Below are 20,791 nucleotides of genomic sequence, written 5' to 3'. Positions count from 1 at the left end.
CGGAGGTGAAACACAAACTCAAGACAAGTGGTTCAACAATATTAGACCTCTTTTATTTTTCTCTTGCAGCAAAATTTGTCATTGGATTTTTCCCAAAGAAAACAAACGGATAAAAAAATGTCTTAAATTATTTTTTTTAACAAAGAAATTATACATGGAAGCCTAGTGTTAGAGGATTCCATCCTTAGGTTTTCTTTGAATCCACATCATCAGTGAGCTGGAGGTTTGCTGGTCGGCCAGAGGACCGAGAGGCTCATTGTCCAAATGTGCCCTTTACAATGTTACCTTTAGACAAAATCTCATATAACCTCATAAGCAAAACTCCAACTGCAGCAGAGGACTCATGCTGGCTCCAAAGCTACAGGAAGGGAAAAATCCCTATCCCATTCTTCCCCCAAAACTTTCTGGGGAAAGCTGAAAGTGCTCGTGTAGGGATCCTGAACCCCAAAAGACACCAAATGAATAGCGTCTATGAAATTGCCTCTATGCCATGCATGAATGATATTAGGACTGGTGGTATTGCCCTAGGATAGTGAAATACCATTCTCTCTTTTTCACTTTCCCTCTCTCTGTTCAAAGCATCAGTCCAACATAGGTTAACTTTCCCATAATTCCCAGGTTTTCTAGAAATACTGGTTGAAAGATTCCCGATTTTGTGCTTATTCCATCCGAATCCCGGTTATCTACCGACCGGGATATCTCGAAAAACTGGGAAACTTGTGGAAATTACCAGAATTTTGCAACCTTTAGTACAACAAAGTTCGACAGATTTTCTGACCAATCAACACCTGACTATCAATTAAATCAAACCCCTAAACGTAACCCCACAACCATCCTTTAGAATTATCCGTCTCTACATTGTTATCAACAAATGACAGAGGAGCAAATGTCTATGTGTTGGAGAAAATGTGAGGAGCTACTGCTTCAGTCTGACAGCTTTGTCTTAACCTACATAATAAAAGTAAAAGGGAAACATTTTGCATACCTGTCAATAAAATAGGCATATAGAGCCACAAGAACTTCTCAACAACAGACAAAGCAAAATGCAACATGGATCCTTGGCCATTTTTTACTCTCAAAACTTAGAACAAATGCAGAGAATTTTTGTTTGTTTGTCAGACCGAGTTTAAAAGAAACAAGGAGCACAATCCTATCAACACATTTAATTTGAGTTGGAGAAACACTTCAAGACTGGGTAACACTTAAAGTCAAGACTTCTTGTGCTCTCTTCCTGTTGACCAATATTCCAACAACTTTAAAAAAAGGATTGTAAATCAAAAACTTTATGTAGAGACTTTCAGAGCTGGAGAGGGGCTGAGTGTGACCTCTTATACTCCAATTGAAAAGCCCACTAGAGATGAAACAAAGCAACTTCCTGTGGCCTCAAATCTCATCCTCCAATGAGGACACCGACTATTGGGGCCTCGCTTTGACCTCTAACCTCTGAGCCATCTGTAGGCTACACTATCAGAGGCCGGGGGCTTCTGCTTGTAGTGTTTCCCTCCAACGCGCTCCTCCTTGAAGAGGGTTTAGAAGTGGTTGACTCCTAGCTCATAGTGAGAGATTGGGGAGTGATGGAGTGCTCTCCTCTTCTTTACCGTATATGCCCAATACCCCCAGCCTTGGAGCAACGGAGGGAGAGGCCGAGGTGATGTCGTTGGTGTTCTTAAAAAAAAGGTGAAAGGTCGTCGTCGTCACCCCCGTGGAATCCCCTCGCCAAACTGGTTTCCTCCAATCCTGCCTCGGGATGTGAAAGAGGAGGGCAGTGCATAGTGCAGAGCTGTGACATGACATTCACTCAATGTTGCTTTCGTTTTAGAGGGGTGAATGAAACATTGACAAACAGAATATCTATGGTGCTTTTTCCCCCTCACACACACACAGACGTACACACACACAGACAGCCTCAGGGTTTGGGAGGGGGTAGGGGAGGAGTGCCTTGCGTCCTGCTGCCTCCATACTGTATGTGGTGTTGGGCCCGCTAGTCTAGCTGGGCCGGCACTGCACCTGGCCGTCTGAGCTGTCCTCATCGTCTGAGCCCTCTGGCCCGCGGCCGCTGAGGCCCGCGATGCGGTAACCCATGTTGAGCAGCATGACCTCCAGGGGGTCGGCATTCATACGCCGCTGGTTGGCTGCAGCGGCGCCCTCCATGTCCTCCACCACGCGCCCGTTCCCACTCTCACTTTCCGTCTGGATGACAGAGGGAAAAGGATGGAGAGAAAGAAAGGTAAGAAAAGGGTTCACTTCTGGTGTATTGTAAAGTCAGCCTTTTATTTTATTATTATTATTTTTTTTTACATCAGACTACTACACAAGGAGGCCATAGGAAAGGACAGATCATACTGCAGCCTCAATTGTGACAATCCAATAACCAGATGTACTATTGGGTTCATTTATTGCGTAAACCTTGATAGTTTTTAATGCATTGGCAGTAAAAAATTTTTTATTTTTTTGCAACAAATACATTCAATCAAAGAATCAATCATGTTGATTGACTGGATTGCTTCTTAAATGCATCTATTCTATGCATAGTGTCCTTGGTCCTGTTTCTCGCTGTATATAGCCTACCATTCCACACAAAAGAAGTTTGCTCATTGGGGAAATTAAGTTATTTGAATTTAATAGAATTTAATAATGTTGATAAAGACCTCCGGCCTGGGGTTCCAGAGCCGCACCACAGGGTCGATGCCGCTGGTAGCCAGGAAGCAGTAACTGGGGTGAGGCTGCAGGCAGTTGACTATGGACTCGTCCCCCTGGAGGATCCGCACCAGGTTAGCAGTCTCCTTCTCCCAGATGAAAAAGGAGCCGTCGTCGGAGCCGCTCACAATGTACTGGCCTTTACTGTGGGTGGGGGGGATTATATATACACACACTAAACAAAAATACAAACGCAACAATCTCAAAGATTTTACTGAGTTACAGTTCATATAAGGAAAATCAGTAAATTTAAATAAATTCACATGACTGGGGATACAGATATGCATCTGTTTGAAACAGATACCTTTAAAAAAAAAAGTAGGGGTGTGGATCAGAAAACCAGTCAGTATCTGGAGTGACCACCATTTGCCTCATGCAACTCGACACATCTCCTTCGTATGGAGTTGATCAGGCTGTTTATTGTGGCCTGTGGAATATTGTCGCACTAGTCTTCAATGATTGTGCGAAGTTGCTGGATAGAGGCGGGAACTGGAACAATCTGTCATACCCGTCGATCCAGAGCATCCCAAACGTGCTCAACGGGTGACATGTCTGGTGAGTATGCAGGCCATGAAGAACTGGGACATTTTCAGCTTCCAGGAATTGTGTCCAGATCCTTGCAACATGTGGCCGTGCATTATCATGCTGAAACATGAGGTGATGCCAGCGAATGAATGGCACAATGGGCCTCAAGACCTGTGCATTCAAACTGCCATAGATAAAATGCAATTGTATTCATCATCCATAGCTTAAGCCTGCCCATACCATAACCCCATCTCCACTATGGGGCACTCTGTTCACAACGTTGACGTCAGCAAACCGCTTGCCCACATTACTCCATACACATGGTCTGTGGCTGGGAGGTCAGTTGGACGTACTGCCAAATTCTCAAAAACGAGAGAGCCGTCTTATGGTAGAGAAATTAACATTTTATTATCTGGCAACAGCTCTGGTAGACATTCCTGCAGTCAGCATGCCAATTGCATGCTCCATGCACATTTTAATATCCCCAGCACAAGGTGCACTTGTGTAATGATCATGTGGTTTAATCAGCTTCTTGATATGCCACACCTGTCAGACAGATGGAATTTCTTTGCAAAGGAGAAATGCTCACTCAGGGATGTAAATACATTGTGCAATTTCTGGTTGTGGAGAAATACGTACGTATGAAACATTTCTGGGATCTTTATTTCAGCTCATGAAACAGGACCAAAACTTTACATGTTGCTTTTATATTTTTCAAAAGGGAGAGAGAGTCAACTACTAAACCTTGTCATTGTTTGATACTGCACACAGGTGGCAGAGACATTTCCGTAACATTTCATTTGAAGGGTACTTAAATAAGGACTTCATAATGCATTCATAATCAAAAAGTTCATAAGCAGTACATGAGCATTATTTCATTCTTATGTCAACTACCACAATTTGATACCTTATGAACTGCTCATTAACGTGTTATGAAGTTCTTCAGGAGGCACCAACGTTTCTATAGAACAGCATCATATTTTCTTTAAAAGGTAAAAAAAAAATGCTGTACATTTCTATACAGTGCATATGAAAAGTATTCAGACACCTTCCCTTTTTCCATATTTTGTTACATTACAGCCTTATTCTAATTTTTTTTTTTTTCATCCTCAATCTACACACAATAACCCATAAAGACAAAGTAAAATACCTTATTTACATATGTATTCAGACCCTTTGCTATGAGACTTGAAATGTAGCTCAGGTGCATCCTATTTCCATTGATCATCCTTGAGATGCTTCTACAACTTGATTGGAGTCCACCTGTGATAAATTCTATTGGTTGGACATGATTTGGAAAGGCACACACATTTTGGGCAATATGCAGAGGTGGAATCTTTCCATTTGGAATATATAGGATTTAACGGAAATATATGCAAATTAATATTAATACCATTTTTAAATGTAGATGTTTTTCTGCATTGGATATATTTACCATATCATATGGAGACAGACACATAAACCTTTTACCTTATCATAAGTAGACAATTGCAAATGATTAAATCCTTCCTATAGAAAAATAATAAAATTGTTACGAATTTAACTTTAATTAAATAAGTTGACTCTTCACATGGGATGATTTCATGGAACAAATTATATTGAATGATCCATCACATCTCCCAAAACCATTTTCAACATACATCTGTAAAATGACAGTCTAGAAACTAAAGCTTTGGTTGTCTTCCTCTCAGGCTTCCATGTCTTCTCCCTGGACCTCCCCAATGTCCACCTCTTGAACATCAGTCTTTGAGGCCTCACTGTCACTTTCTAACCTTGTTGAGGATGGCTCGTTGTCAGGCTCAAAAAGCCTCAAATTTTCCCGGATTGCCACCAATCTTTCAACCCTTGTATTGGTCAGCCTGTGGCGTGCTTTGGTGTGTGTGTTCCCAAACAAGGACAAGTTGCACTCTGAGGCGACTGATGTTTGTGGGATTTGGAGGATGATGGAGGCAACAGGGGAACGAGCCTCAGATCCACAAAGTCCCTTCCACGAGGTGGCTGATGAGATATTGGCACGACTTTGCCCTCATGCAGGCCAAGGTGGCGAGACACGGTAGTGATGACACCACAGGCCTTGTAGATCTCTGCACCAGACAGGATGCTCTTGCCAGCATACTTGGTGTCCAACATGTACGCTGCGGCGCGTATGGGCTTCAGGCAGAAGTCTTTACGCTTTCTGATGCATTTCAGAACTGAAGTTTCCTCTGCTTGGAGCAACAGTGAAGTGGACAGGGCAGTATGGATTTCTTCTCTTAAATATGCAAGCAGAGTCTGAACATCAAACAGGATGGCAATTGTCTCCCTCAATCTGTGCAATGGCTACTGCTATAGGTTTCAGGAGTTTCAGGCTGCTTACCACTCTCTCCCAAAATACATCATCCAGGAGGATCCTCTTGACGGGGCTGTCCATATGGGCATACTGTGATAGGGACATTTCTTGGAGAGACTTCTTCCCCTCAAGGAGACTGTCAAACATGACAACACCACCCAAATGGGTGTTGCTGGGCAGCTTCAATGTAGTGCTCTTTTTCTTCTCACTTTGCTTGGTGAGGTAGATTGCTGCTATAACTTGATGACCCTTCACATACCTAACCATTTCCTTGGCTCTCTTGTAGAGTGTATCCATTGTTTCCAGTGCCATGATATCCTTGAGGAGAAAATTCAATGCATGAGCAACTCACCAATGGGTGTGATGTGAGGGTAGGACTCCTCCACTTTAGACCAAGCAGCCTTCATGTTCGCAGCATTGTCTGTCACCAGTGCAAATACCTTCTGTGGTCCAAGGTCATTGATGACTGCCTTCAGCTCATCTGTAATGTAGAGACCGGTGTGTCTCTTGTGCCTTGTGTCTGTGCTCTTGTAGAATACTGGTTGAGAGGTTGAGATGATGTAGTTAATTATTCCCTGCCCACGAACATTCAACCACCAATCATAGATGTTTGCAATAATGTCTGCTTTCTCTATGATGTGCTTGACCTTCACTTGAACTCTGTTGAACTCTGGTTCCAGCAAATTAGTAGAGAGGACATGTAGATAAAGCATTGGAGGGGTGTATGCTGGGCAAAGAACATTCAGAAATGTCTTCCAATACCTGTGAGCATCAGAGGTGAACAAGTTGCATACACAGCTCAAGCAAGACATTCATAAACATTTCTCTGACTACGTTCCTCCATTGAGTTAAAAAAAACCTTCTGATTCCTGTTGCTATCGATAAGGTGTCTGATTCACAATTTTCACCTTGAATAGAAGTAGAGGGACTTTTGTCAGAGGTTGCTTGTTGTGAGCGCTGAGGGAACTTTATGCACTTGGCCAGATGATTCTGCATCTTTGTTGCATTTTTCACATATGATTTGGCACAGTATTGGCAAATGTACACAGCTTTTCCTTCTACATTAGCTGCAGTGTAATGTCTCCACACATCACATAGTGACCCGTGGCATTTTCCTGTAAAGATTAGAAAACAATGAGTAAAAAACAAACAAATACAATTCCATGTACAGATAAATAGATAAGCAGTTAGATTAAACAACTCCTTTGTAAGATAAATATTTTAAAATGAAACATATGGAAACAGGTGAATTAACACTCCTCTGTTAGCAGGATCAAGCAAGCTAAAACCCACATGGTAGCAAAAACGAACTAGCAGAAATTGTTAACAAGTTAGAAATTATTTTTAAAAACACTGTTGTAGGCTACTATTTACTAGTTAACAAAAAATCATATAGGTCATAAAATATATTCACCCCACCCAGTATTGTAATCAAAACTTACCAGAAAGCATGTAGTCTTTGGCTCAGACAGTGTAGTAGTGTGGGCTCAATAGCATCTCATTAGTGTGCAAGATCTTGAGAATCAGCTGTACATGTGATGGAAGAATGCACTGTGCATGCAGAGGGTTGCAATTCCATTGAATTGTGGATAATTTAACCAAAATATGCCACAATACCTAGAATTGCCTTATGTGTATCCCACAAAAAAGGTTCACTGTTGTTATAAGCTAACGTTTTTGATTAATTTAAGCAAAATTCCCCAAATTCACAGGCTTAACTTCCCAGGGAATAATTCCGTAGATTTACCAGAAAGTTTCTGACCCTTCACAACCGGAGATACACCTGTCTATAAGGCCCCGCCATTGACAGTGCATGTCAGAGCAAAAACCAAGCCATGAGGTTAAAGGAATTGTCCGTAGAGATCCGATACAGGATTGTGTCCTGGCACAGATCTGGGGAAGGTTACCAAAAAATGTCTGCAGCATTGAATGTCTCCAAGAACACAGTGGCCTCCATCATTTTTAATTGGAAGAAGTTTGGAACCACCAAGACTCTTCCTAGAGCTGTCCGCCTGGCCAGATTGAGCAATCGGGGGAGAAGGGCCTTGGTCAGGGAGGTGACCAAAAACCTGATGGTCACTCTGACAGAGCTCCAGAGTTCCTCTATGGAGATGGGAGAACCTTCCAGAAGGACAACCACCTCCGCAGGACTCCACCAATCAGGCCTTTATGGTAGAGTGGCCAGACGGAAGCCACTCTTCAGTAAAAGGCACATGACAGCCTGCTTGCCAAAAGGCATCTAAACAAGATTCTCTGGTTTGATGAAAACAAGATTGAACTCTTTGGCCTGAATGTCAAGTCTGGAGGAAACCTGGCACCATCCGTACAGCGAAGCATGGTGGTGGAAGCATCAGGGACTGGGAGACTAGTCAGGATCAAGGGAAAGATGAACGGAGCAAACTACAGAGAGATCCTTGATGAAAACCTGCTCCTGAGCACTCATGACCTCAGACTGGGGGCGAAGGTTCACTTTCCAACAGGACAACGACTCTAAGCACACAGCCAAGACAACACAGGAGTGGCTTCGGAACAAATCTCTGAAAGTCCTTGTGTGGCCCAGCCAGAGCTCGGACTTGAACCCAATCATCTCTGGAGACCCTAAAATAGCTGTGCAGCTACACTCACCATCCAACTTGACAGATCTTGAGGATCTGCAGAGAATGGGAGAAACTGCCCAAATATAGGGTTGCCAAGATTGTAGCATCATACCCAAGAAGACTTGAGGCTGTAATCGCTGCCGGTGTTGCTTCAACAAAGTAGAGTGAAGAGTCTGAATACTTATGTAAATGTGATGTTATTTTGTATTTATTTTTTACATTTGCAAAAATGTCTAAACCTGTTTTTGATTGGTCATTATGGGGTATTGTGTGTAGATTGATGATGCATTTATTTATTTAAAAAAAAATCAATTTTAGAGTAAAGCTGTAACGTAACAAAATGTGTCTGCGCATGCTCTGAGGACGAGACGGCATCCCCAGCCGCGTCCTCAGAGCATGCGCAGACCAGCTGGCTGGTGTGTTTACGGACATATTTAATCATTCCTTATCCCAGTCTGCTGTTCCCACATGCTTCAAGAGGGCCACCATTGTTCCTGTTCCCAAGAAAGCTAAGGTAACGGAGCTAAACGACTACAGCCCCGTAGCACTCACTTCTGTCATCATGAAGTGCTTTGAGAGACTAGTCAAGGACCATATCACCTCCACCCTACCTGACACCCTAGACCCACTCCAATTTGCTTACCGCCCCAATAGGTCCACAGACGACGCAATCTCAACCACACTGCCCTAACCCATCTGGACAAGAGAAATACCTATGTGAGAATGCTGTTCATCGACTACAGCTCAGCATTTAACGCCACAGTACCCTGCAAACTCGTCATCAAGCTCGAGACCCTGGGTCTCGACCCCGCCCTGTGCAACTGGGTACTGGACTTCCTGACGGGCCACCCCCAGGTGGTGAGGGTAGGTAACAACATCTGAGCCCTCTCCTGTACTCCCTGTTCACCTACGACTGCGTGGCCATGCACGCCTCCAACTCAATCATCAAGTTTGCGGACGACACTACAGTGGTAGGCTAGATTACCAACAAAGACGAGACGGCCTACAGGGGGAGGTGAGGGCCCTCACACTCAACGTCAACAAAACAAAGGAGATGATTGTGGACTTCAGGAAACAGCAGAGGGAGCACCCCCCTATCCACATCGACGGGACAGTAGTGGAGAGGGTAGTAAGTTTTAAGTTCCTCGGCGTACACATCACGGACAAACTGGATTGGTCCACCCACACAGACAGCATTGTGAAGAAGGCACAGCAGCAAAGAAGAAATTCGGCTTCTCACCAAAAGCACTCACGACCTTCTACAGACGCACAATCGAGAGCATCCTGTCGGGCTGTATCACCGCCTGTTCACCCCGCTATCATCCAGAAGGCGAGGTCAGTACAGGTGCATCAAAGCTGGGACCGAGGGACTGAAAAACAGCTTCTATCTCAAGGCCATCAGACTGTTAAACAGCCACCACTAACATTGAGTGTCTGCTGCCAACATACTGACTCAACTCCAGCACACTTTAATAATGGAAACTGATGGGAAAATGTATCACTAACCACTTTAAACAATGCCACTTAATATAATGTTTACATACCCTACATTACTCATCTCATATGTATATACTGTACTCTATATCATCTTGCCATCTTTATGTAATACATGTATCACTAGCCACTTTAAACTATGCCACTTTATGTTTACATACCCTACATTACTCATCTCATATGTACAGTGGGGCAAAAAAGTATTTAGTCAGCCACCAATTGTGAAAGTTCACCCACTTAAAAAGATGAGAGAGGCCTTTAATTTTCATCATAGGTACACTTCAACTATGACAGACAAAATGAGAAGAATTTTTTTTTTTTTAAATCACATTGTAGGATTTTTTATGAATTTATTTGCAAATTATGGTGGAAAATAAGTATTTGGTCAAGAACAAAAGTTTAACTCAATACTTTGTTATATACCCTTTGTTGGCAATGACAGAGGTCAAACGTCTTCACAAGGTTTTCACACACTGTCGCTGGTATTTTGGCCCATTCCTCCATGCAGATCTCCTCTAGAGCAGTGATGTTTTGGGGCTGTTGCTGGGCAACACAGACTTTCAACTCCCTCCAAAGATGTTCTATGGGGTTGAGATCTGGAGACTGGCTAGGCCACTCCAGGACCTTGAAATGCTTCTTACGAAGCCACTCCTTTGTTGCCCGGGCGGTGTGTTTGGGATCATTGTCATGCTGAAAGACCCAGCCACGTTTAATCTTCAATGCCCTTGCTGATGGAAGGAGGTTTTCACTCAAAATCTCACGATACATGGCCCCATTCATTCTTTCATTTACACGGATCAGTCGTCCTGGTCCCTTTGCAGAAAAACAGCCCCAAAGCATGATGTTTCCACCCCCATGCTTCACAGTAGGTATGGTGTTCTTTGGATGCAACTCAGCATTCTTTGTCCTCCAAACACGACGAGTTGAGTTTTTACCAAAACGTTCTATTTTGGTTTCATCTGACCATATGACATTCTCCCAATCTTCTTCTGGATCATCCAAATGCTCTCTAGCAAACTTCAGACGGGCCTGGACATGTACTGGCTTAAGCAGGGGGACACGTCTGGCACTGCAGGATTTGAGTCCCTGGCGGCGTAGTGTGTTACTGATGGTAGGCTTTTGTTACTTTGGTCCCAGCTCTCTGCAGGTCATTTACTAGGTCCCCCCCGTGTGGTTCTGGGATTTTTGCTGACCGTTCTTGTGATCATTTTGACCCCACGGGGTGAGATCTTGCGTGGAGCCCCAGATCGAGGGAGATTATCAGTGGTCTTGTATGTCTTCCATTTCCTAATAATTGCTCCCACAGTTGATTTCTTCAAACCAAGCTGCTTACCTAGTGCAGATTCAGTCTTCCCAGCCTGGTGCAGGTCTACAATTTTGTTTCTGGTGTCCTTTGACAGCTCTTTGGTCTTGGCCACAGTGGAGTTTGGAGTGTGACTGTTTGAGGTTGTGGACAGGTGTATTTTATACTGATAACAAGTTCAAACAGGTGCCATTAATACAGGTAACGAGTGGAGGACAGAGGAGCCTCTTAAAGAAGAAGTTACAGGTCTGTGAGAGCCAGAAATCTTGCTTGTTTGTAGGTGACCAAATACTTATTTTCCACCATAATTTGCAAATAAATTCATTAAAAATCCTACAATGTGATGTTCTGGATTTTTTTCTCTCATTTTGTCTGTCATAGTTGAAGTGTACCTATGATGAAAATTACAGGCCTCTCTCATCTTTTTAAGTGGGAGAACTTGCACAATTGGTGGCTGACTAAATACTTTTTTTGCCCCACAGTATATACTGTACTCGATACCATCTACTGCATCTAGCCTATGCCGTTCTGTACCATCACTCATTCATATATCTTCATGTACATATTCTTTATCCCTTTACACTTGTGTGTATAAAGTAGTAGTTGTGCTATTGTTAGGTTAGATTACTCGTTGGTTATTACTGCATTGTCGGAACTAGAAGCACTGCATTGTCGGAACTAGAAGCACAAGCATTTCGCTACTCTCGCATTAACATCTGCTAACCGTGTGTATGTGACAAATAAAATTTGATTTAAAGTAAAGGGGTCTGAATACTTTCCGAATGCACTGTATCCTCCCAAAAATGTAATGGGGAAACATAACCAACGTTTTAGAACGCAGTGTCTTCTTCAGGGTTGACTATACATTAGCCAGCACCTCTACAAAAAAAAAGTGCGCCGTCAGCTCATGCTTTTCCTTAGGTCAACAACTAATATTAACATAGTGTTTTTAGAATGTATAATATATCAGTGTCTAAAATGCTCCACTGACCTGCCAAAGAAGTTGGCCTCCTTGATGTCTGTGGTGGTGTTACAATGACCACAGTAGCGGTGTTTGTAGTCGTAGCTGCGCTCTCTCAAGACGACCTCGTCTTCCGGGATGGACTCCTTCCTGCTGAACGTGTGGAAGCGGATTGAGCTGTTGCCCTTTTTGTCCTCAGCTACAAACAGACACGACATGGAAATAAACAAAGAAAATATCCGTACTCTAATTAACACTGTATTAATTTGCACAATTGCCCTTGTGGAATACATAAGGTATTTTGAATTGAATCGACATCATATAAAAACACATATTGTAAGTCAATGTGGAAAGGTGATGGGAAAAGTCAGAGGTCAGCCAAAATCACACTTTATTTGTGGGGGGAAACAGACGATTAACCAACCCAGCATCACCATTAACCCCTTCTCACCAGAGTCCATCTTGGAGAAGAGGGCGGCCTTGATATCCTTATCTAGGGCGTCGCAGGCACAGCTGTGGGCTTGCTCGGGGAACTTGCCCTTGAAGTCATCCAAGCACTCCAGAGCCTCGGCCACATACTTCAGCTCAAAGAGGCAGCGTGCCAGCCGGAAGTGGGCCTTCAGGTGCCCAGGGTTGAGGGACAGGGCTTTCAGACAATCCCTCAGTGCATCATAGTGGTCACCGTCCCTGGGGGAGAGAGAGAACACATCACACACAACAGTAAATACCACACAGTCACAGAGTCACACACACACCAGCATAGTGGTAAACCGCTTTAAACGTGACGAAACAAGGACGTTATACCTGAACTCAAACGTTGTTGTTTTTTTCCGTTGCAAAACATTTTGCTACAGTATGCCCTACTGAACATGACCGTGTTCTGTAATAGGAGAAACAAAGAAGGAGAGTAAACAAGCCTAACGGGTTAGCTCGGACTCTAGGTCGAAAAAGCCGCCTTACCACTTGCGCTTCATGTAGGCGGCGGCGCGGTTCCCGTACAGCATGGCGTTGTGGCTGGCCTCGTGGATGCCCAGACTGTAGAACTGGATGGCCTGCGTCCACTGCTGCCGCGCAAACGCGTCGTTGGCCTGCTGCTTTATCCGCTCCAAGTGAAGAGGCAGCTCGCCAGAACTAGGGAAGAAAGATGAGGACGAGATGAGAACGTGATAAGAGAGAAACTAGGGATGTCACCCCCCCCCCCGCCCCATACCGTAGTGTTTCTATAAATACACTGGGGCTAGGCTGTTGCGAAATGTAACATGTGGGTGAAAATGAACGATTAAAATCAAACATGAGAAAAAGGTTACCCAGAGAAAACTTTGCTTTCTGGGAATCGAAGTCGGCTGGCTGGCAAGTGAATTCCATTTGACACACCGTTGGTTGTCTTTCCATTCTGAACATCTGTTGGGATATCAAGATTTTTGAAATCCCCGTACAGTTCTGGGCATTACAAAGTTGTACTGCGGCACAGTAAAGAACATTTGCCGCAAAGTGGATGTAACTGCACTGACAGGAACATTTGTCAAAAATGCATTTCATTACATGGGTTATTGTCAAGTGATTGATAATGACCTTGGTGGTTGATGTCACCCTGCGAGAGAGTCATTTGTCACATAGACAATGTACCTTGATGTAGATTGCTGCTGCAAGGCATTTTGAAGAATTCACTTTTTAATGCCCAGATCTGCATATAAACTATGGGCAGACTTTCAGCGAGCAACTACCCCCCTCCATTGGTCATAAATAATACATTCTGTATATGTCATTTTAATGGCCAAATACTGTAGTAAGCTTTGGGCTATTTACATAGTCATACCTGTTAATTGGCACTTTTTGGGAAGCAGATAGGTGTACGGCTTCTGTTTGAACGTCAAGTCAAATAGATACACCTGCAGGCAAGAGAAAACACATTCCCGGCAAAGTTACCCTTTTGAACCAACCACTGGTAAACATCAACTTTAATGATTTGCATAAAGTAGTATGCTTGTTGCAATTCAAACCTGACAGTCTGAGAAAGAGATGGTGAGCTGACCTGGAGGTTTAACTCCTAGGACGTTTCCTCTTCTAGGAAGCAGCCTTACCTGTTCTCCTCCCATGTTAACTAGCAGCTCGGTGCCGTCGGGGCTGAAGGTGACGTAGGTGGCCACTAGGACCCTCAGGCGGTTATTGTAGTCAGGGAGCTTCACTGGCAGGTGCCCTGAGGTAACAGATCAAGGAGAAGAAGTTGGGTGAGAGGCATACAGAATCACCTTACCTGTCCCACTAGTTTAGTTCCATATACTGAAAATGACTGCGTTATAACCCATACATTGTCCATGTGTGTTTTTACTGTTTATAATACATTGTAGATACTGTATGGGCTTCATAGAAAGTGTTCACAGCGGGGGGGGGGGGGGGGGTTATTAATACATTTTGTGCAATAAGCCAAACCATACGATCACTACACACACCTGCGACATAATACTGCCCCGCTCCGTCTGGGATGGGCTTCTGCCTGTCGCAGAATGTGTGCACTCCTGCCGATGTGCTCTGACTCGCAGACTTCCTGTGAATGGGAGTGGAGGAGAGAAACGTAAATGATTACCAAATCATGCTCCATCTGTGTATATAAGAAGTCTCAAAGCTGAGAAAATAACATTGGTATGACTGATGATAGCCCAGAGTAGCAGGGAGACATATTAGACGTTCTATCCAATAGTCGTGCATATTCCTTTACGTGATATGAAATTAAAAACGATTCAATTAAACTCAAATTTGACAGTAAAGGCAGCGAGAGCTAAATCCTAACTTCAGACTTGAGATGACTTGGACTTTCAGGTCAATGGAAACATGAGTCACATGCATCGATCTCAAGTTAGGATTCGAGCCCGACTACTACACACCTGTGGTTGTGGATCATGCGCATGTCATAGAGGCGTACAAAGGGCCCGTTGGCCCCCACTGCTAGGTAGTTATTATTTTGCGGGTTGACAGCCAAACACTTGGCCTCCACCAGCTGACCACAGTATTCCGTCAGGTCGATGAGCACTTCTGAACGCTTACTGCTCTCCCTCAGGTCATATTGCCTAAAATGGTAGTAGAAGAAAGCACATCATGAGGACATCAATCATCTCCAGAGAGTCAGAACTAAGCTCTTTAAAATATTGTTTGGAATTCTAATCAAATACTAGACTTTTGCAAGGTTTAATTGCAAGGTTTAATTAAAACTGCAATTTGTGTCCAAAGCCAGCTTGCTCAAAAAGAAACAACTAACTACTTCACTATCTGTACGTGGGAGCCATATTTTGAAGTTGTAGACTACTGGTTAGGTTAGTCAAAAAAACAAAAACACAAGCCATGATTGCAACATTGGCCAGTTGAGTCATAAGCAGCGGGGGCAGTCAGGCAGTGATGTACTATAGAGAGAGTAAGATACTAAAGCCCCCCCCACTGCCTCTGTCTGAGCTGACCCCCTTATGGGAACCATTGCCTGTAGCCAACCCACGCATCTGCAGTAGTCCCCAATGACCACTGCGCACCTGAGCTTTGAAGGGTAGTTAAAGGGTATTCTCTGGAGATACATTAACCTCCAAGACAGTGTGTGATGGAAAGTGCTGCTGGAGGCATGTGGCCACAGAGACCCAGAGAAGAGGTGCCTGGGAGAGCCAAGGAACTGGTAGGGAACAGCTTGAGGTAAGAAAGGGGCCCGTGGCATAACACTTCCACTCCAACCTTACTGTTTCATGTCATCTTTTCACCTTCGATATTCTACTACAAGCCAGTAGATATAACATGATGCATCTGACAATGTATCTGACACAGTGTCACCTTAACCAATGAACATCTTTGGATGCGACAAGGATGCTCCAATGGTTAGCTAGCTACTGGGGCTCTGACCTGATGATGCCGTCCTCCGCAGCACTCCAGAAGGTGTTAGGCCACATGGGGGCCGTAGCAATGCGCTTGACGCGGTTGGTGTGGTCGGAGAACATGTGGATGGTCTCCTTGACCGACACGTCGTGCACGTGAACCTTGGTGTCCGCTGCACCCGTCACGAGGATACGGTCACCTGAGTGAGGGAGAAACTGCAAGAGGGCACGGGGGGAAAAGGAGAGGATAAAATAAGAAAGAAGTTTCATTTCTACACAAATAGATTTTCCCATCAAGCAGTTTATGTTTTTACCTTCACAGAGAAGATGTTTGCTGCATGCCCTGTGTGCATAGTGGTGAGCTTCTTGTGTTTGAAGGGGTCCCAGATGATGCAATGTTGGTCATCTGAGCCCGATGCCAGCAGACTGCATAGAACAAGAGTAAACATTACAGATAGGCCAACATAAATGTAGGAGTGTTAAATATGGTCATTTAAATAGAACCCTGGTTTCAGCTCAGGACTTACTCTCCCTGTTCGTTCCATTCCAGGCAGTTCACACACCCAGTGTGGCCCTGTTGACACAACAGATACAGGCTGTCAGATTGGCAAAGGAATTAATGTTGTATGTGTGCAGTAACACACACACACACACACACACACACACACACACACACACACACACACACATATCACCTGCAACTCTGCCTCCAGTCCAAGTCTACTGATGAAGGGGTCTGTGACATGATACTGCCTTTGGAAGCCCAATGCTCTCTTGTCCTGTAGACATTAAGGCAAAACATCACCTGTCTCTCCCCAAAATCTCCTGTCTCACTCTGTCCAACATAATTAAAGCATTTTGGTGAATACTAGTGTTCATTATTGAATAGATTGCATTTCAGAGTTGTTGATTTTGCTCATGTATCCTGAAAATAAAATATGAAAATGTTCAATTCTGTGGGAATTAGTTAGGGCAGTTTGTTTATTTCATATAAACGGGCTTAAAACATTAGACTCACCCTGATCTGCCTGTGCAGGATATCTCTGGTGATGTTCACAGCAGACATGGCCTCACAGCAAGTCATAGAGCACGGACCAGAGGTGCAGGGTCCGAGGGTCAAAGGTCAGATGGCATCTGCACAGTCTCTAAGGAATGGGTTGCAATTTGAGAAATAGAATAGAACGGACATCACACAAAAGAACAAGCTTACTTAAATAGGATAAATGTGCAAACACAGATGTTTGTTTCTCTACTAGGTACGTCAGTCAATGGACACTGGAGTAATTTACACCTAAATTGATGAGGGGTTCCCAAGTGTTTGAGGTTTAAATACTGAAACATAACTGTTAGCTAACTAGAACAGAAACTGGTTATATCTCAACTAGCCAAGCGGTGGTCTTCAGACAGCTATGTACACAAAATTCCTTCCTAATACTAGCCATTGCGACTGGTGATGTTTACATTAGCCAATTAACGTTAACGGTAGCTAGCTGGATTAGCTGCTGGGAAGCTAGCTACCAATAGCCAATAACAACAAGCCGTATACGCAGTGACAGCAGTCTAGTTTAGCCTCCCCAAAAATACAGACACAGCTCCGTCATCTTAACTATATATTTCTAGCATTCCCTAGAAAAAACGTTGTACCTGTGTCGTCTGGGCTTCAACTCGAAATCGTTTTAAAAAATTGCCCAAAATGTCCAGATTACGATAGAGCCAGCTATCCAGCCAGTTACTGTCTGAGCTACAATAGCTAGCTAGCTGAGCTAACATGAGATTATTTAGTCAAGGAACAGGGAATTCTCTATGCTCTAGCTCTCTATCTAGCACTTTAGCTACTCCTTACCAATGAAAGACAAACTGTAACAAGAGCGCTTCATATGACATATTTTTGGAAAGAATTTACAAGTGTTGACTGTCAATGCTTACTTACATGGGTTTATCAACTGACTGAACTCTCCCACTACCCTTACGTAAAATAGCTGACGTGAACTAGCCTTTGGATATGATTTTTAGGGAAAAAATTACGAGTACACCGCTCTGTGAATTGTACCGCTGTTTTTCTTCGTCGCACGACTGTACTGTTGAGTGACAGGTCAATTCCACAAATGAAAAAGTTTTTAAAATCCTTTGCATATTTTTTTTTCTCAAGTGGTGGAAATTATTTTTTGTAAATACTTTAAAGTACTACTTAAGTATTTTTTGGGGGGTGGGTGTATCTGTACTTTACTATTTATATTTTTTTTTTACATCTTTTACTTCACTACATCCATAAAGAAAATGATGTACTTTTTACTCCATACATTTTCCCTGTGAAGCAAAAGTACTTGTTACATTTTGAATGCTTAGCAGGACAGAAAAACATCCCTGGTTATCCCTACTGCCTCTGATCTGATGGACTGGCTAAACACAAATGCTTCATTTGTAAATTATGTCTAAGTGTCTGTAAATTTAAAAAAAATCATGAACATTGTACATCTGGTTTGCTTTAATATAAGGAATTTGACATTATTTATACTTTTACTTTTGATACTTTAGTATATTTTAGCAATTACATTTACTTTTGATACTTTAGTATATTTAAAACCAAATACTTTGACTTTTACTCAAGTAGTATTTACTGTGTGACTTTTACTTTTTACTTTTCCTCAAGTATGAAAATTGGATACTTTATCCAGGTCTGTATTTCTACTTATTAACCTAATCCAACATGAGATCAGCAATGACATTCAGCACTGTTTTCCTGGTGAGAAGTATGAAGGAGTGTGGCCTGTGGGACAAAATAATGAATTAATAATAAATTAATCCTGAAATAATTCATAAAATAATAGATATATCCTGATACATATGTAAATGTAAATCAGGATATATAAATGTATCAAGACAGTTGTGAAGAGGTCACGACAAAGCATATCCCCCCTCAGGAAACGGAAAAGATTTGGCATGGGTCCTCAGATCCTCAAATATTCTACAGCTGCATCATCGAGAGCATCCTGACGGGTTGCATCACTGCCTGGTACGGCAACTGCTCGGCCTCCGACCGCAAGGCACTACTGAGGGTAGTGCGTACGGCCCAGTACATCACTGGGGCTAAGCTGCCATCCAGGACCTCTACAACAGGCGGTGTCAGAGGAAGGCCCTAAAAATTGTCAACGACCCTAGCCACCCCAGTCATAGAATGTTCTCTCTACTACCGCATGGCAAGTGGTACCAGAGCGCCAAGTCTAGGACCAAAAGGCTTCTCAACAGTTTTTACCCCCAAGCCATAAGACTCCTGAACAAGTAATCAAATGGCTACCCAGACTATTTGCATTGTTTTCGAGTATTGACTTTTTGAAATAGAGAAGCAGAGAACTCAGCTTCGCGGAAGTCACAGGTGAACCTTGCTGCTGTGCAATTAAAATAACAACCAAAGAGGTAGTGCTGAATTTCCCCAAACTTCTTTGCAGCTTCTATTTATTACAGCTGGTGGTCTGTCCTGGTCAGGCAAAGTGTTCAGTTCACAAGCTGGAGGCAGGCATCTAAGGGTAAGCACCCATTCTATAGATGTTCAACTTCTTTCTTAAGAGAAATTCTGAATGTGTGATTTAACCCTTGGCAAAGCCTGGCACAGAGGCTTCTTCTACACGCTCTGAAGAAGGCATAGCAGCCAAAACACGTACGTATGTGCTTTTAATTATCCTTGTGGACATGACAAGATCATAAAGGCATTAATTTACCTCAAAAATGAGGAGTGACATGGTATTTCTTCAAATATGAACATTTTATCATGAGTCATCCAAAGACTACCTTCAAAATGTTTTGTACACCTGTTTTCACCCAGGCAGCACCTGCCGCCTCTAATTCTATGATCGATTTGTTGTGCCATAAACTGAAACTTGGAACTAAGTGTGCTTTTCTGCTTATTCTGTGTATGTCAGGAAGTCAATGCCATGGTTCTGGAGATTGTGTGGAGACTATTGTCACCAGTGCAGTGGAGCCTGTGTCTTCTATTTCTTCTGCTTCCCATAGTATCAATGATATGTGTGATCCGTTCAAAAAGGTAATACTTCTTCCTGTATTATGGCCCTTTATGAGCATTTTTTTTGTAGGTATTGCTGACATCCTGTCTGCATTCTTCCATTAGTAGAAAGACATCCAGGTTGTCATTGGCTGAAATGGGACCGATCTCTGGTGAAAGGGTCAGTGTACAAAATACCTGGGAATGTCCCATTCACCTTACCAATTCATTTACATTACCATTAACTGTTGTTTGTGGATGTCCTGCTCCAAAAAATAGTCAATAAATAAAAACTTAATGTAGTAAAGCTGGAATTCAAACGTATGGAATAATCAAACTGAACTGAAACCAATGGCTCCCTCTGCTGATACTTATATGATTGCTCATTGCAGCCCCCAGATTCAACTGAGGCCAAGACCTCAGAACTAAGGAAGAACGTCATTGGACCAGCATCCTCAAAAAGAAAGTCAACCCAGTCCCAAAGAGAGCACAGAGGTCAGAGTCAGTTGTTCATCACACTTGGAGTTGGACATGTTTCCCCACATCACACTCAGCTCACTGTTTATTTTTCTCTCTATGCAGGGTCTTTCCCAGGGCAGGACACCCCAAGGTCTGTGAAGAAGGCTTTGAGGCAGTTGCCTCCCTTACCTGAGCTGGAGAAGAGCAGTGTCCGACGACACAGCAGCTACACTGGGTCCGTAGTGTATGACGTTGTCGCCACAGAGGTTTGTAATCCATGGCCCACTACAGACAACAAGGCTTCTCAACAACAGACAGCAGAAACCACCTGGAGGAGGTAGATGAAAAGGGGGACGTTCCGTTCCCTGTCTATGCCAAAGTCAACAAAACCAAAGTTTGCTCGAACTCATCAAGACGTTCACCACTGTATGCCAAAGTGAACAAGACTAGCTCCCGGACTGTGAAATCTTAACTACTGTTCTGCTGTGACTGATAAGTCAACACTGTGCCCGATATGTCCTCCAAATGCTAAATAGCCTACTATGCTTTATGACAAACGTTTATTTGAGATAATTGCTTAA

The 20,791-nt window shown here is 43.3% G+C and overlaps 1 protein-coding gene across 5 annotated transcripts; it reads right to left on the bottom strand.

The window, feature by feature from the left end:
• Positions 1-31: 31 nt before the first annotated feature.
• LOC115141364 (WD and tetratricopeptide repeats protein 1-like) lies at positions 32-17,804 on the bottom strand. 5 transcript variants are annotated; one of them, XM_029680152.2, is made up of 16 exons: positions 17,685-17,802; positions 16,773-16,899; positions 16,450-16,533; positions 16,282-16,328; positions 16,069-16,180; positions 15,783-15,970; positions 14,789-14,971; positions 14,357-14,451; positions 13,988-14,103; positions 13,723-13,795; positions 13,214-13,307; positions 12,867-13,037; positions 12,358-12,593; positions 11,937-12,105; positions 2,649-2,841; positions 32-2,190 (listed from the first exon to the last, which is right to left on the bottom strand). In XM_029680152.2, exons 2-16 carry the CDS (start codon positions 16,836-16,838, stop codon positions 1,987-1,989), a joined length of 2,031 nt encoding a protein of 676 aa, XP_029536012.1. In that variant the 5' UTR covers positions 16,839-16,899; positions 17,685-17,802; the 3' UTR covers positions 32-1,986. The 5 variants fall into 5 exon arrangements, 3 of the variants coding, with proteins under 3 accessions (XP_029536012.1, XP_029536013.1, XP_064856210.1); XM_029680153.2 differs by lacking the exon at positions 17,685-17,802 and adding an exon at positions 17,399-17,535; XR_010458482.1 differs by lacking the exon at positions 32-2,190 and adding an exon at positions 6,460-6,666 and having other exon boundaries at positions 2,754-2,841; positions 17,685-17,804.
• Between the last annotated feature and the right edge of the window lie 2,987 nt (positions 17,805-20,791).

Source organism: Oncorhynchus nerka, linkage group LG14 (assembly GCF_034236695.1).
Source record: "Oncorhynchus nerka isolate Pitt River linkage group LG14, Oner_Uvic_2.0, whole genome shotgun sequence".
NCBI classification, from domain to species: domain Eukaryota; kingdom Metazoa; phylum Chordata; class Actinopteri; order Salmoniformes; family Salmonidae; genus Oncorhynchus; species Oncorhynchus nerka.
Note: the sequence above shows the minus strand (reverse complement) of the source record. Positions and strands in the feature narration are given on the sequence as shown.

Bases quoted from the DNA above. Each gene is read 5' to 3' on its own strand.
- LOC115141364 (XM_029680152.2), bottom strand. From the start codon at position 16,838: ATGACTTGCTGTGAGGCCATGTCTGCTGTGAACATCACCAGAGATATC. The intron at 15,971-16,068 runs GTAAAAACATAA...GCCCTCTTGCAG, and splicing joins CAAACATCTTCTCTGTGAAG to TTTCTCCCTCACTCAGGTGA. The intron at 12,106-12,357 runs GTGAGAAGGGGT...GTCTGTTTGTAG, and splicing joins CTTCTCCAAGATGGACTCTG to CTGAGGACAAAAAGGGCAAC.